This window comes from Mirounga leonina, unplaced genomic scaffold, assembly GCF_011800145.1.
Source record: "Mirounga leonina isolate KUSES-001 unplaced genomic scaffold, KU_Mleo_1.0 Mir_114, whole genome shotgun sequence".
In the NCBI taxonomy this organism is placed as follows: domain Eukaryota; kingdom Metazoa; phylum Chordata; class Mammalia; order Carnivora; family Phocidae; genus Mirounga; species Mirounga leonina.
The window spans coordinates 14,478,726-14,494,758 of record NW_023270265.1 but is presented as its reverse complement, the minus strand read 5'-3'; the positions used below and the strand labels follow the sequence as shown (position 1 = coordinate 14,494,758).

The 16,033-nt window shown below is 47.3% G+C and overlaps 1 protein-coding gene across 1 annotated transcript in view; it reads left to right on the top strand.

Annotated features, from left to right (window-relative positions):
* Positions 1-16,033, top strand: part of VSTM4 (V-set and transmembrane domain containing 4) — a 93,479-nt gene that overhangs the window by 26,205 nt on the left and 51,241 nt on the right. Inside the window, exons 3-4 of the mRNA XM_035023756.1 lie at positions 4,020-4,127; positions 13,502-13,535. Of these exons, the coding sequence (XP_034879647.1) occupies positions 4,020-4,127; positions 13,502-13,535 (142 nt within the window). The remainder of the gene's footprint in view (positions 1-4,019; positions 4,128-13,501; positions 13,536-16,033) is intronic.

Here is a 16,033-nt window from a genome sequence, read left to right as displayed (position 1 = left end):
TGGGGACGCGCACACAGGCGGCTGGTGCCTGCTGGCCAGTGTCCCCAGCCCGTGGGCCTGTGTGCTTGGCCATGTAGCTGGCCAGATGTTTTATGGTCTGCAGCTGGGGCTGCCTGTGGAGAGCCCCCTCTGTGCCACGTGGTAGAGGCTGTGGTCTGAAACCAGAGCGTGGACCTCTCGGAGCCCCTCGCCTCCTGCCGGGGCACAGCGGGCCACAGAGGCCTGCAGCGTGCTTCTGGGGACCCTTGTGGGAGATTCGCACCACGACCTTGTCCCTGCTTGATTGCCACGGTTTCCAAACCAAGGAAAGGGCTCCGATGAAGAGGGAGCTCGTAGAGGACGCTGCTCTGCTCCAGTGGTCCAGAAACTTCATGCAGTGAGATGGTTTGTCTCTCCAACGAAGAATGAGACTGAAGCCAGATGGCCCTTGCCGTTTTGGTCCTGGGGCCGGCATCTTTGGAGTCCCTTGGAGGCAGATGTTGTGTCGTGCCCCACGTCTGCGTGCCTGGCAATGGGACTGCATTATTTGCCGTTCTCTCATGCCAGACAGAAATGGCTACGCATGCTCGACTGCATGTAAATCCGGGACTGGCCCTATGTTCTCCGTGTTCTGGCCCATCCCGTGTCCTGTCATGTGGACTGTCTGTGACCTGGTCTGTGACCCCTGTCCTAGCTCTCAGAGTTTCGCTGTTTAAATGGAGACCCAAGCCCCTAGCTCTGACCATTCAGAGCTCTCACCGAGTGAATCTGCAAAGCCCACGCATCTGAGACACAGGCGTCTATACAGAAGGGCAGTTTTGATTTTTGTTGTAGGAGAGGGTTTCCGCTGTCTCAAACTCCTCACATGCCACTGAACTCCTCGACCCTCTAATCTGGCTCGGCCCCCACCCTCCCACAGAATTGGCTTTCCCCCAGGACTTTTCCAGTAGCTTCCGAGCAGGAAAACCCAGTGGATGTTTTCCAGCAGCACTTGATGCTATTAAAGAATCTTTCTTACAACATCTACTCTCTTGGCTTCCAGAACTCTCAACTTCAGTCTTCCTCTGCTTCTGTGACTGACTCCCAGCTCCCTCTGTGGCAGACTCTTCCTACCCACCTTCCTGCTCCCTTAAATATTAGGGCAGGTGTTCCCTTCACCTGCAGCCTTATCCTGCTGTGCTTTCTACTTCTTTTACTTTTAATTCAGGCTCCTAAGTTCCATGAACAGAAGCCTTCTCAGACTAACTTAGGCAAAAATGTTGACTGAGCCTAAGACCATGGGAGGACCTCGTGGACTCTGGGTCAGAGACTACAGTGAGCCTCCTGGGGTGTGGGCCAGGGAAGAGAGAGTCGAAAGGAACCTGAGATGTCTGATTCTGTCCCATCCTCCCTCTTCCTCTCCCGTTGACTGCAGCCTTACCTGTGTCTCTAGCTCACTGTGGAAGCCAGCCCCCCTGCCGCTCCCAGCATGCTGCTTTTTCCGTTTGGACACTTAACTAACTGCTTCTCCAGGTCCCAAGGGCTTTACAAAGGTGCATTCCTGTTGACTCAGCAATTGCACTTTTAGGGACTTCATCTTAAAAACCTAATATGAGAGGTGCATTAAGGTTTGAGTTTGTGAATGCTCATCATACTCATTTATTATAGGGAGCAGTTAGAAACACTTTGAGTGGCCAGTAATAAGGTCCCATGAAGCCACTTATAATAATCTGATACATTTTTTTCACTCTGTTTCTCTCTGTATTTTTATTCTTTCTATATATTTTTGCATTTTCTGTGTTTTTTAAAATATGACTCAGCACAGAGCTCCAGTCCTCTTTGAAGCTCCTTGTGACCTCCTCACGCCAGTTGAGTTCCTTCTCTGTGTGTTTCTAGTACTGGGTGCACACTTTTGTTGTCGCAAATGCCATACTGCTCTCTGATTTCTTGATGAGACTTTTAAATGTCCATTGTTATATTTCTTGTACTTAGGAGAGTGCTGAACATGGCTGATAATAACTGCCTGTTGGCTCAAGAAATTTAAGTCAGTAGAAAAACATTTTTGCTAAGCTCAAACATCTGTAGCTTTTTGCTGCAGAGAAGGATAAACTAAGGCCTTTGGCTTCCCTTTCCCTTACTGAGCAATCGGCATTTTACCAATCAGATTGGTGATGAGGTTGATCATTGGAGTTTAAGAAATGGATGTATGTTGTTATGGGCTCAAGGTTGATGTCCCCCCCCAATTCATATGCTGAAATCCTAACCCCTAATATGACTGTATTAGGAGGTGGGGCCTTTGGGAAGTGACTGTGTCATGAGAGTGGAGCCCTCATGAATGGGATTATTTGCCCTCATAAGATGAGACCCTGTAAGAGCTTGCTTGGTCTCTCTCTGTTCTCTGCCATGTGAGGATACCAAGAGAAAATGTCCCCAAACCAGAAAGAGAACTCTTACCAGATACCAGTTCTGCCAGCACCTTGCTCCTATGAGAAGTACATGTTTATAGTTTAAACTGCTCAGTTGATGGTATTTTGTTATTGCAGCCCAAATTGACTGAGACATATATGGTCATGGTTTAACTTAGAAAAATTATTTGGAGTTGTAGATTTACATGTATTTCTGAGAAATGATACAGGGATCCCTTGTACCCATTTGTGCCCTTAACCCAATTTCTCCCAGTGGTAACATCTTGCAAAACTATAGTACAACATGGTAACCAGGATGTTGACATTGATACAGCCAAGATACAGAACATTCCCAACCCCACAAGGGTTTCTTATAGCCAAACCCATGTTCCCCCCATCAGCTACTCCCTCCCTAACCTCTGGCAATCACTAATCTGTTCTCCATTTCTATAATTTTGTTATTTCAAGAATATTATGTAAAATAAAGTCATACAGTATGTAGCCTTCTGGGATCTCACCCCCCCCCCAATACACACTTAGCATCATTGTTTGCAAGTTCCAGATTGCTAGCTACATCACTAAGTAGTATTCCATGGTGTGTGTGGACCACAGTTTGTTGAGCCATTCACCTCCTGAAGGACATCCAGGCAGTTTCCAGTTTTGGGCTACTGTAAATAAAGCTGCTATTTTGTGTGAACTGAAGTTTTCATTTCTCTGGGACAAATGCCCCAGAGTGCAGTTGCTGAGTTGAAGAGTATTTGTAGATGTATCTTTTAAGAAACTGTTTTCTGGGGTGGCTGTACCATTTTATATTCTCACCAGCAATGCCGAGTGACCCAATTTATTCATATCCTTCCTGGTATTTGGTATTGTCACTATTTTTTTATTTTATTTGTTCTGATGGGTGTGTGAGATATCTCAGTGTGGTTTAAATTTGCGTTTCTCAAATGGCTAAGGAAGTGGAACATCTTCTCGTGAACTTATTTGCCACCTGTATATTCTCTTTAGTGAATTATCTCTGTTTCTGCTCATTTTCTAGTAGGATTGGTTTGTCTATTTTTTTACTGCTAAATTTTGAGCGTTCTTTGTATTTTAGGTACTAGTCCTTTGTTGGATATACAGTTACAAATATTTCCTCTCACTCTGTAACTTGTCTTTTCATCCTCTTTTTACGGGTGTTCCAAAGCAAAAGGTTTTAATTTTGATGAAATCAAATTGATCAAGTTTTCTTTACATGGATGATGCTTTCAGTGTCAGATATAAAAAAATCTCTGCTTATGGAGCCTGGGTGGCTCAGTCGGTTAAGCATCTGCCTTCGGCTCAGGTCCAGGGATCGAGTCCTGAGTTGGGCTCCTTGCTCAGCAGGGAGCCTGTTTCTCCCTCTGCCTGCCACTCCCCCTGCTTGTGCTCTTGTGCGCTCTCTCTCTGACAAATAAATAAAGTCCTTAAAAAATATATTTATAAAAATAAATTCTTTGCGTAGTCCTAGATCCCAAAGATTTTTCTCCTATATTTTCCCCCAAAGTTTATATTTTCTACTTAAGCTTGTGGTTTACTTTGAGTTAATTTTTGGTAATGTATGAAGTTTATCTTACTTGGTACCTCTCCTCCGATGTGGCTCGTCCTGACAATGCCCCACTGTGTCCTTGCCTTCAGATCTCTACATATATGCTGTGCTCGTGTGCTCTGTGGGGATCCTCAGTGTCCTCCTCTTCACCCTGACCATCATCTGGCAGTCTGTATTTAGCAAGAGGAAAGCCAGAGGTAAGAGAACCGATAAGGTCATGTCTGGAATGGGAGCACAACCAAACCACAGACAGGCGGAAGATGCTGGGGAAAGTATAACCTTCTTTGAAAAATGCATCGTGAGTCAGGGATTATGTCCCTGTGACTGGTGAGTACAGTGAGTGAGGAGATGTGTCTTGGACTCCACTAAAATCAGCCGTGCCCACGTTGAAGTATCTCTTTTTCTCAAATCCCATCCTTCTGTGGTCTCTGGGGAAAGGGGGTGGGGGGTGCTTACCTCTCATTCGCCCAGACGGGGCTATGGAGTCAGATGAACCTGGTTTTGATTCGGGCTCTGCCACAGAAGACTGATTTTAGACGTGTTCCTTGGCCACCCTGAGCTTCAAGGTCCTCATCTATGAAATGAACTGGGGTGGACCCTGCCTTCCTCAAATTGCACGTGGTTGTAAGGTTCATTATTTAATTACAGTACCAGCGTGGCGCCAGGCAGGCAGGCAGGGTCAGGAAGGCTCTGCCCACCCGGAGGGGTCACTTCCATCTCCTTTCCTGTCGGCATCCCTGTCGCCCTAGGTCTGTCCTCAGCCCCTTCCTGCTCTGCTCTTCCTTTCTTCATGATTACAGTTCTGGGGATTCCAACTCTCACCTCCCTATGCAGGCTGCCTGCTTTCCTCTCCAGCCCCCACCTCTCAGCAAGCCTCGATGTCTCCTTTCCACCAGAGCCTGTACATTTCCTCTGAAATACCCTCCCCGCACCCCCTTCTGCATTCCCAAAGCAGGTGCGGATGCGGGAGCTCCCCGTGGATGACAGCTGAGCTCTGGAATGAGACTGGCTCTGGCTCAGATGGCTGCTCTTCACTTACCAGCCGATGACCTACCCACTGAGCCTCACCTTTCCCATATAAATAATGGGAAAGCGCTAGTGTGCCAGTCTCATGGGATTATTGAGAGGATAAAGTTCAACAACAACAGCAACCACATTTAACACATTCTGACTCTTGTAAGCGTCCTGCGTGTACGATGACATGAGGTTAGAGTTACGCATCAGCCTGAGGTCACAAAGCTGGGAAGTGTTAGATTTGGCAGTCACAGCGTAAGGGACTCGAACAGGGAGACGGGGCAGTGCTTCCGGAGGGCCCCTCCACCACGGAGCAGGCAGGGCACAGGGAACCCCGGAGGGAGGGAGGGGGCGCGCTCAGGGACCAGCCTGCAGCAAGCTGTTGGCATCGCAGGGTTAGGAGACGAGGACAGGAGAGGCTCCGGGAACTTGGAAGAGCTGCCGCTGTGGGAGAAAGTGTCACCAGCAGGAGCCTTAGAGGAGAGACCCGGGCAATGCCAACCCAGGAGGCAGCAGGGAGGGAGCCGGGAGCATCCATTCCTCAGCCCTTCCTTCTCCCCTGTCCTCTGGATGTCCTGCTACTCTTTGCTTGGCTCTCACCAACCAGGAGCCAGAGGGCAGGGTGTGGAGGGAGGTCAGCCATTCGGGCCAGTCAGGATGGAGAGGGCATGGAGACACCCAGCACATAGCGCTGCAGACGGAGCCCGGCCTGTGGTGGATCTTGCAGGGCCCGTACCCTTCCCACAGTGCTCCAGGCGACCTCTGTGCTGTGCCCGAGAGCCTTCCTCTGCAGCATCTGCCTGCCTTGTCAAGAGTGCCCAAGCTCATCTCCCGTTGCAAACCCTTGTCTATGCCTGTGAGACTGTGGGACGAGGTGCACATGTGCAGCTGCATTTGCAAATAGCGAGGAAGGCGCAGGCCCGTCATCTGGTCCACTCTCCTTGGAATTTGGCTTATGACAAATTCCCAACAGATGGGGGACAAATGTGTTTGTTTCCCAGCTGCTTTGCTCCCAACTGTTGGAGTTTGGAAGCCACATAAGCAGTCTCCAAGCCTGTTTTGCCCCAAAGGCACCTCTGCCTGGGTTCAGGAGCATGGCAGGGAAGTGTGCCTTGAGCTGCAGGCTCTGTTAGTTCGTAGGCAGGGTGGGGGAATCAAAGCAAAGGAGTTAGTTCAGGAGACATCCATCTCCTCCAGAGCCAATGAGGCCAACTGAGACACATACTCCAGGACTCACGCAGAGCCGCTGAGAACCCAGATCCCAGTCGCCCTTGTCTCTCCTGGAGCAGGCCCAGACAGACTCGTGTGCACCTGCACACAGTGTCGCAAAGCCCGACTGAGCTTTCAAGAGCTTCGCCGGGACACCTGCTGCGGGCCACACTGCTCACTGGCTCCTCCACGTTCTTGTGTAATCCTCACTGCCAGTCTGGAATGACAGTCCCTATCGCTCCCCTTTGCAAGAGGACGCAGCTGAGGAGCTTGAGAAAGTCCTGAAACGGGCATGCCAGAGCCCAAGCCCAGCCTGATTCGGAGGAAATTTCTGTTCAAGGAAAACTTTGCCATCTGGGAGCCAGCCTTGCCAAGGAATTTTCCTTCAGCCTTCCATGGTGGTTGCTGCCAAGGTCCTTCCCAAACAGCAAGCATAGCACCTGCAGCCCCTAGGGAGCTTGGCTTTATTCCAGCATTCTGTAGCCCAGGCCGGGCAGGTCCTGCCCCATGGGGTGCTAGCAGCCAGGCACCTCCCAGCCACCACAGGGCTGGGGACAGAGGACTGTGCGTGATGGGCCTGGGGTTACCCCTCACTGGACCCTGGAGCCTCTGCACAGCGCTGCCCGAACCTTAAGGAGCTGGGAAACCTGCTCAAACGAGGATTCTGATTCAGTCCGTCTCATGAGATCACGGTGGGGCCACCACTTTGAGTAGCAGCAAGCAAGGCCTTACAGCCGGTTCTTCTGAACTCTCTCCTACTCTGTACCCGTCTTTGTTATAACAAATATTTTGAAAGGATCCCATTACTGTCTTGAAATGAAACTCAGAGATGAGATATGCTTCCTGTATCCACAAAAATACAATCAGGCCCAGACCCCCTTGTTATATGGACATTTTCTGGGTTTTCTATGTCACTATGTGTGGGTTGGGCCTTCTGCATCCTGGCCGCATGGAGGAAAGCCAAGGTCACAAAGCTGGGAAGTGCCTCTCTTGCCTATGTAAGAACCGCAGAGCATCCAGGTCTGTAGGCTGCTCACATACACATGGAGAGTGGAGGAGAGCCCCACACCTGCTCTCCCGCTCCTTCAGCAGGATCTGTCTTCAAAGAGGATATCGGAGTAGCCGTCCCCATTCCCGAAGCGATCCCCTGGAGGGTGCTTGAGGTAAACAAAGCCCAGCCCGGAAGCTGGGGGGCCAGGGGCCAGCGTCCTTCTCTCTCTTCATCCCCGCTGCTCTGCCCTCACCCGGCCTCGCTCTGCCTTGTTTTCCTGGGGTGCTCATTATTCACGTGAGCTGGAGTTAATTGCACCCATGTGTTACTTGCTTTCCACCTTCTCCCGAGCTGGGAGTCTTCGTCCTGGCTCTTTGTGCCGGGGTGCCTGGAACTTTGTCCCGGGGCCTCTGCGGCTCTGAGTCACCCTGGAAAACACCAGTCCTGGTGGCCCAGGACCAAAGCCTGAGTTATACCTCAAGCACACTGCTTTCCAGTGGCCTTTACTTGTTTGGGAATGAGTCCAGACTCACTCCTTTGAGGGGACCCCAGCAATCCCCCAACCTTCCCTGTCTGAGCTCTTACAAGAGCAGTTTGAAGGCACATTAGAACCAGACGGAAGGAGAGGGGCTTAGCCCCTTGGTCGCTACTCTCTGTGTCTGTGATGTCGCAGTCTAGCTTGCACTTGCTGTGCTAGAACCCTCACACTGGAGCCAGGGCTTCCTAGAGCTTGCTAGGCCCCCGGGTTCCCCTGCTGCAGGCTCTGTTGAGTTCTTCCCCTGTTCTCTATGCTTCCCCACGGCGATGGGGCCAAAGAGCCTATGATCTCTACTCCCAGAGGTACAAGGAAGAAGGAGTCTGTCACAGCCATATTCCGTGCAGGGAGGAGGCTCAAAGCATGGAGTGAGGTGGCTGTGGATGAGGAGCAGAGGGGCGACCCTGGGGCCTTGGGGAAGTTGATGGGCTCACCTGCCTGGTGTCACAGACAATTGGACAATCCCTAGCATGAGCTCTCCTCACCACACACTTCTGAGATGCGGACTTGGTCTTCAGAACGTGTGGGAAGGTTGGCTGGCTCTCGTGGGCCCACTGCCGCCTTGGGAAGCAGGCCCACCCTCCCTGGGCTGGTGCTTGTCAGCCCCCCCAGGAGCGTAGTGCGGAGAGCATGGGACCCAGAGCTTGGATTCAAGCTCCTTTACTTACAGAGTGGGTCTTTTCCGGCCCTGAGTAAACGCCCTGCGTCCCCAAGTGTCCTCACTATGAAATGGGGTTAAGAGTTTCTCTTACTTGTACAGCTACTGGGGATGCTCTTCCCAGTGTGGTATGCCGGTCCTTGGTGTGGGCACTTCCGGGGAGCACCTTCTCCCGGGTGCAGCTCACTTTCCAAACCACATCCTTCCATCACGGTCATGGTGACTGCGGGATCGGCCATCCCGGCAGCGAGGGCAAGCAGAGCCCCCCCACGCACTGTCCCCAGTAGAGATACACTGCAAGCCACATATGTCATTGGGCATTTTTGTAGTAGTCACATTAACAGCGTAAAAAGGTAAAAAAAAAAAAACAATCTCTTTTATTTAACTCACTGTATATAAGATAGCATTTCAACAAGTATCAATAGAGAGATTCTGAATGAGACATTTTACATTCCTTTGTTAAATCCAGCATGATTTCACGCTTCCAGCACGTCTCATTTGGGACTAGGTGTATTTCGAGTGCCAGCCTGGGGCCCACGCCTTCCATATAGGACGAGTCTCTAGACACACAACTTTATGTGCTGGGCTTTCCACCAGTGCTTTTCCTGTGGCCATGAAATGGCTCGCTGTAGCAAGAGGACAGGCGATAGGAAACCCCATTCTCCTTCTCAGCTTACCACTTGGTGACCCGGAGAAACGGCTTCACCTGTCCTGGTGTCGGCGCCGGCCCGGAAGCACCATCAAGGCAGGGTTGCTTCCTGGAGGGCCTGGGGTTTTGGATGTGACATGACGGGAGCCCAGTTCCGTGTAAAGGGAAGGGCTGACGGGAAGTGGGGCACACCCCTGGTCTTATCTCTCCCCCCCAGGGAAGTGCCAATGGTCCTTTTCCAGGCCACCGGGCTCCCTGCCGGTGCTGGGGCTGGGGGAGGCTGGGAGAGCCCAGTGCTCAGTCGTTTGGCTCCTTCTGCAAACGCACGGGACCTTTTGCAGGGGCGGTCGCAGTGTTGGCACAGTGTGGGAGACGCTTGGGGAACAGAGCAGAAATATCCACGGGTCCTATCTCAGGGTCTCTGCAAGGCCTGGGGTCTGGAGAGGGTGCAGGCAAATTAGGGGAAGGACTGGGGAGGGTCAGCTATACCTTGAGGCTCCAGGACTGCTTCAGGGCCTGAGAGGATGGGGGAGCATGGCTACCTCCACTCCAAGTCACCCGTCTGGGGGTGGTCGTGGTGACAGAGACAGGCCCAGATGGAGATGACACAGTCTTCAGCCTGGCCAGGTCGTCTGGGAGATTTGGCCCTGAGTTGGGGGCTGAGAGCAGTGTCGCCCCGGCCGAGGAGGCAGAGAAAGGGTAGCCTCAGGGCCTGGAGGTGAGAAAAGCAGTCCTTCCTTTTAGTCTTCAAAGTCCTAAAGATCCTAAGATCACCAATGAAAAAGAACTGTGTCCTGAGTTCTCATTTCTGTGCAGTACGGTTGCCTTGTGTGGAGCCAGGAGCCTCTGGGTCAAGTATGCTGGGTGGGAGGTCATGGCTCACGATGGAGACTGGCTCCAGGACCCCCCTTTTTATTGGCTCCCTTCTTTTCCTGGTCTCACTTCGCCCCTCTCCAGTGGATTTGCTGGGATCGAGTCCCGTACAGACTCTTTGTACTGAAATGGTTTGTCTTACAGGCTCTGCTTCTCGGGCAGCCCTAGCTCTGGAGTCAGCACTGATTACGTTACATATATTTAAAGGTGACTCTGGGCAAGGGTTATTTCTCAGATGCACATAAGTCTTAATGTTTGGTATGCAGGATTACTTTTGGTTCCCTGGGCAGTCCCTCTCATTAAAGGGACATCGGCCCTGTGTTTACCAGTCTGAGACCTTATAAACATCGGTCAGCATGTGTTGGCTGAGGTGCATATGTTGTGCCCGGCACTGACCATCCTCCCTGGGCTCTGGTCTTCCTGAGTCAGCCCCCTCCCCTGTGGCCAACTATTATGAGTCCCCCGGGCCTGCCCTCCTGCTCCCTGGCTTCCTGATCTCCAGGCTGCTCACCTCACTGCCCCTGGACTGGATTTCCCAAAATACAGGTCAGTGCATGGATTCCCTAGGACTCTAGCCCCAGCTCTGCCCTACCCAGCTGTGGCACAGTGGGCCAGCCGTTTCTCCTGAGACTTATTCTCTTCGTCTATAGGAGCTCTAATACCAGCCGCCCAGTATCTCTGAGGATGGTAAGGGGTAGACACAAGAGGGCTCTCGAGTCAGGCTGCCCAGTTTTGTCCCTTCCTAGGTGTGTTAGTTTGCTTGGGCTGCCGTAGTAAAGCTTCTAGGTGGCTGTCCCCTCCCTGTGTCTTCGCCTGGTTTTTCCTCTGCACTTGTCTGTTTCCTAATTTTTTCTTAGAAGGACATCAGTCATGTTGGATTAGGGCCCACCCCAGTGACCTCATCTTAACTGAATCACCTGTTGAAAGGCCTCATCTCCAACTAATTCACATTCTGAGGTGTTAGGTTTTAGGTCTTCAACATAAGAGGGACACAGCTCAGCCCATAACACCGCTGTGTGACCTTAATCAAGGTCATTAATCTCTCTGTGCCTCAGTGCCCTCCACTGTAGAATTAGGTGCAATGACAAAGTTTTTGTGAAGATTGAATTCAAATGCAAAGTTGTGGTCTTCAAACGTTTTTGCTGGCATAGCACCTAAAAGCATTTCAAAAACTATGCACCCTTGAACATTTTTTGTTGATGTCTAAACTTTTTCATCATAAATGTAAATTGTTGCAAAGGAGGTAATTTCCAGGGCATCACAAATATTGACATCTTAAAATGAAATGGTTAAATCTCTTTCACATCTAAATGTCATGAATTTAGTAACTACCTCTCTTTATTTAAAAAGACTCTATGAACATGCTTTAGCTGTTAGAAATTATATGTCAGTCCTTTTTCTCCTTGAACTTCTATCTTCAATCTACTTCCCCCACCAAATTTTATCCCACTTTAATACAATTTTTTTGTTTACACTTCTCTGTAAAAATAATGTGTGTACAAGTTTAAATTAAGAAATTTTAAATTTCTTTATTCCATAAGTTTCTAGGTATTACATTTTTTTTTCTGTATTGAGTTATTAATAGTGCACCATTAGTAAGATTTGGAAAATGAGTATAAAACTAATCAAAACTCCATAGATATTATCAGTTTGGATAATCAATCATAAGAAGACCATTTTATTGGAAATGTATTTTTATTAAAATAAATTTTTATTTTACTTCGTATACCCTTGCATGAATCTGCTTCATAACAGAATTCAGCATCATTTCTATTCCTACTTTTTAAAGTATGGAATTGATGCTGAATTCTATTACTAAGAATAGAAATGATGCTGAATTCTGTTATGAAGCAGATTCATGCAAGGGTATATGATCTATCATTGAAAATGATTTTTAACACTTGACCAGCTGACAACTGGATTAGGTCACTATTTAATCCTTGTCGAAAGCAAAATATTGGAAACCTCTCTGCTGGTGAAAGGTTTAGTTGCCCAGTCATTAGTCATTTGCTTTCTCAGCACTGGCCCCAACATTTCAAATCATTTCTCATTCGGTGCCTCCTGTTTTTTACCTCCATAGTCTAAGTCAGGATGGGCAAGAGGTGTGCCTCGATTTTGTGGAAAGAAACAGTGATGTGATGGAGAAGGGAGGGAAAGGGATACAGCTAGAGCTCAGGCATGTTCTGGAAGAATGAATTCTGAGGAAAGAACACCATGCTAGGTGAGGATCTAGAAACTGATTTCCTTAAAACTGCCCTTCCTAGGAGTGCCCACTGGTTTGCAAACCCCAGACAAATGATCATTGATTTATTTAATAGGCCTAGAGTTAGGCCAGGAACATATGAAGTGTTCACTAAATACTAATTATGGTTTTATTATTGCTACATCTGTAAATTATCCAGCACAGAGTAGGTGCTTAGTAAACAGGATGCAGAAAGAGTTTATGCACTAATAAGGGGTTGTAACAGGTAAACCTAAAAAGCCCTCTCTACAGCTGAGACTGTCATGCTGGTCTGGAACCTACCCTGGTCACCTACAGGACAGATCACTGCCAAGTGTAGTAGATTAAAACAACGATTTTATTCGCTCACAATTCTGTAGGTCAGCGATTTCAGCTGGGCTTAGCTGAGCATTTCTTCTGGTCTTCGCTGGAGTCGCTCCTGCAGCTGCAGCCTGCTGGTGGATCAGCTGGGGCCTGGCTGCTTTGGGGCCTCACTGGGATGACTTGCTTCTGTTCAATGTGGTCTCATCTCCCAGTAGGCTAGCCAGGCTTCATTATGCGGTAGCAGAAGAGTTCCCTGCAATGAGAGAAAGAGCAAATGAGCAAACCTCAGAGCACAGGGACCTGTTATGCCTTTGCTTGTGACATATTGGTTATTGTTTCATTGGCCAAAGCACATCTGGCGGCCAAGCCCAGTGTGGGGGCGGAGTTTCACAGGGCTGTAGATAGACACAGGGAGGTGTGATTCATTGGGGCCATCGATGTAATGATCTATGACCCGACTCCGCGGCCCATGGCTTTACTTCTATTTGAAGTGAACTCAGTTGTGAGCTTAGATTGGATACCTATTAGGATAACTGCCTAGGTATTCTTATTTTTCCTCTGCTGCTAGAATCTGTTTTTTTTTTTTTTTTTTTTTAATGAGACCTACTGTGGAGGATGTCTTGCTCTAAGACTGTTTTTCCAAGGGCCCCCCTGGAAGGGCGTTGATCAGAGAACAAAAAGCCGGTTTACAGAGAGGAGCATCTAAGTGGAAACAGGTTATCCCCAAAGTCTTTCTCATGAATAAGGCAGAGCTTTGAAGTTGGGTGACTGTTACTCCAGGACCTTCCAGGTTGGAACCCACCTTAACCTGGCTTGGAAAAAAAAATGACTGTTTTGGGATATCAAACTAGGAGGTCTGGGGTGTATGGTTTCATGCCTGGCTCAATCTAGGTGTGGAATATTATCGAGTCAATGTGGCATCTGTGCTATGGTTCTGCAGTACTCATCCAAAGAGAAGTATGAAAGCCCCAAGAAGAGGCTTGTCCCAACATCTGAGCAACGCCTGGGCACCTACATTTCCTGGGGATTCCTGGAGCATATATATCTAGAGTAACACTTATTTACCATCTTCTATTTCTTTTCTTTTCTTTTTACAGCAAGACATTATTTGGTGAAATGTCCTCAGAACAGGTAGGAATATTTTCTTTCTTTTTTCAAATGAAACTCTGATATTTTACTTTCTATTGATATTACCAAGAAATTGGCAAAATTTGTATCTTTACTTAAGGGTCTGCAAATTAGTCTGCAGATTGGCCTAAAAACGTGTGTTCTTCATGCACTAGCATGTTTCTAGATTCCAGACTCTGGTTATCACCCCCAGAGGGTCCAGAGAAAATATGGCTCATGCTGGTTCGGAGGACGGTTTTCCCTGTTTAGGAAGAAGCTAGCAGCTGGACTGAACCACTTTGATGCCTTCTGACCACAGATCCTCTTAATTCCCTTCCACCAGTGCCTGCTTGCCCTATGCCCTGCTCTGCAGAATGTGGCCATTAGAAATATATGTGCTGAGATGCTAGCCTTCTAGCTGGTAGAACACACCTCACAGATAACATAACACTTATAGTAGATATTGCAAATTCAGAGTTTAGAAATTTGAGACTTCTGGTTCAGACACAATGGCAGAGGTCAGTTTTTCCCTGCTCTTCCCTGCTAAGCACAACCGTAAACCCTGAAAATAATGTCAGAGACAACCACAGGAGGGCTCTGAAAGGTGGTAAGAAGAAAATGATGAAAGACAAAGAAAAAAAATCTTAAAAGCAACCAGAGAGGAACGATGCATTACTTACAGGGAACACAAATTTGAATGACAGTGTAGTTTTCCTTTGATTCGATGGAAGGCAGAAAGAAGTGGCACATTTTCTTTTTTAAAAGATTTTATTTATTTCTTTCTTTTAGAGAGAGAGTGAAGGAGAGAGATAGTGCATGAGCAGGGTGGAGGGTGGAGGGGCAGAGGGAGAGAGAGAATCGCAAGCAGACTTCTTGCTAAGCACAGAGCCTGATGAGAGGCTTGATCTCACGACTCTGAGATCATGAGCTGAGCTGAAATTAAGAGTTGGGCTCTTAACAGACTGAGCCACCAGGCAGCCCAAGAAGTGGCACATTTTCAAATATTGAAAGAGAAGAACCGTCAACTACAAATTCTATATCCAGCAAAACTGTCCTTTAGGAATAAAGGGGAAATAAAGACATTCTCAGATGTAGGGAAACTGAATGAATTTGTCACTGTCAGGCCTACTTTAAAAGAAAGGCTAAAATAAATTCTTGAAATAGAAGAAAAAGACTTGATACATTAGGATGGAAGAAGGAACAGTAGTGCAGAAATATGGGTCCATAAGTAAGCTCTTCTTTTCCTCATGAGTTTTAAAAATAATATTTTATAATCAAAACAAAAATTACAAAACCATCTGATACTCAGGAAGAGCATTAAGATATTTAGAAGTGGGGAGGGGCAAGTTACCTAAATAGGAGTGAGCTTTTTATACTTCATTGAAAGTGAAATTTGGTAAGTCACACATTTATTTATCATGCTCAAAGCAACCATTAAAGTGACTATGAAAAAAATGCACTCAAAAACAGTATAGAAAAATAAAGCTAGAATCCTAAAATGTGTTCCAGTAAATTAAAGGAACAGAGGAATGATAACCACAGGAAATAAACAGAAGACAGATAATAAAATGGCAGACTTAACTGCTAACATACTGTTTGTCTTACATAGTTTAAAACTTAAAACAGTTTAAATATATCAGTCCAATGATAGAGATTGACAGAGTGGATTTAAAAAAAACACAACCCACCTACATGCTCTTTACAAGAAATTCACTTCAAACACAGTGACTTAGGTAGGTTGAAATAAAAGGATGGAAAAACTTATACCACATAAACAATACCAAAACAAATCAGGAGTGGGTATACTAATAATATGATAAAATAGACTTCAGAGCAGAGAAACTTACTAGAAACAAAGACAGATATTAGATAATGATGAGAGGATCAATCCACCAGGAAGACAAATATCCTAAATGTATACACACCAAACAGAAGAACCACAAAGTTACATAAAGCAAAAACCGAGAGAGCTGAAAGAAGAAATGGATAAATCCACAGTTACAGTTGGCAGCTCCAGCAACCCCTCTCAGCCACCAGTAGACCTTCTAGACGGAAATTAGCAAGGGTATTGAAGATCTAAACACCACAATCAACTGACAGGACCAAATTGATACATATCGAACACTTGGACCACCAACAGCAGAACACTTGTATTTCCAGCCCCCACAGAACATTCACCATAAGATCTAGTCTATCTTAGACCAAATGTTGGGCTTTAAAACAAACCTCAACAATTTAAAGCAATAGAAATCATACAACATGTGGAAATGAAACAACACACTTTAAAAATAATACATGGATCAAAAAGGAAGTCTCAAAGGAAATAAAAAAATACAGAGAATTGACCAAAAATGAGAATAAACATAACAAAACATGTGGGATGCATCTAAAGCAGTGCAGAGGGGAGATACATGGCATTAAATGCTTACATAAGAAATTAGGAAAGCCCTCAAATCAACAATTGGGAAATCTCACCTCAGGAAATTAGGAAAAGAGCAAAATAAACCTAAAGCAGACAGAAG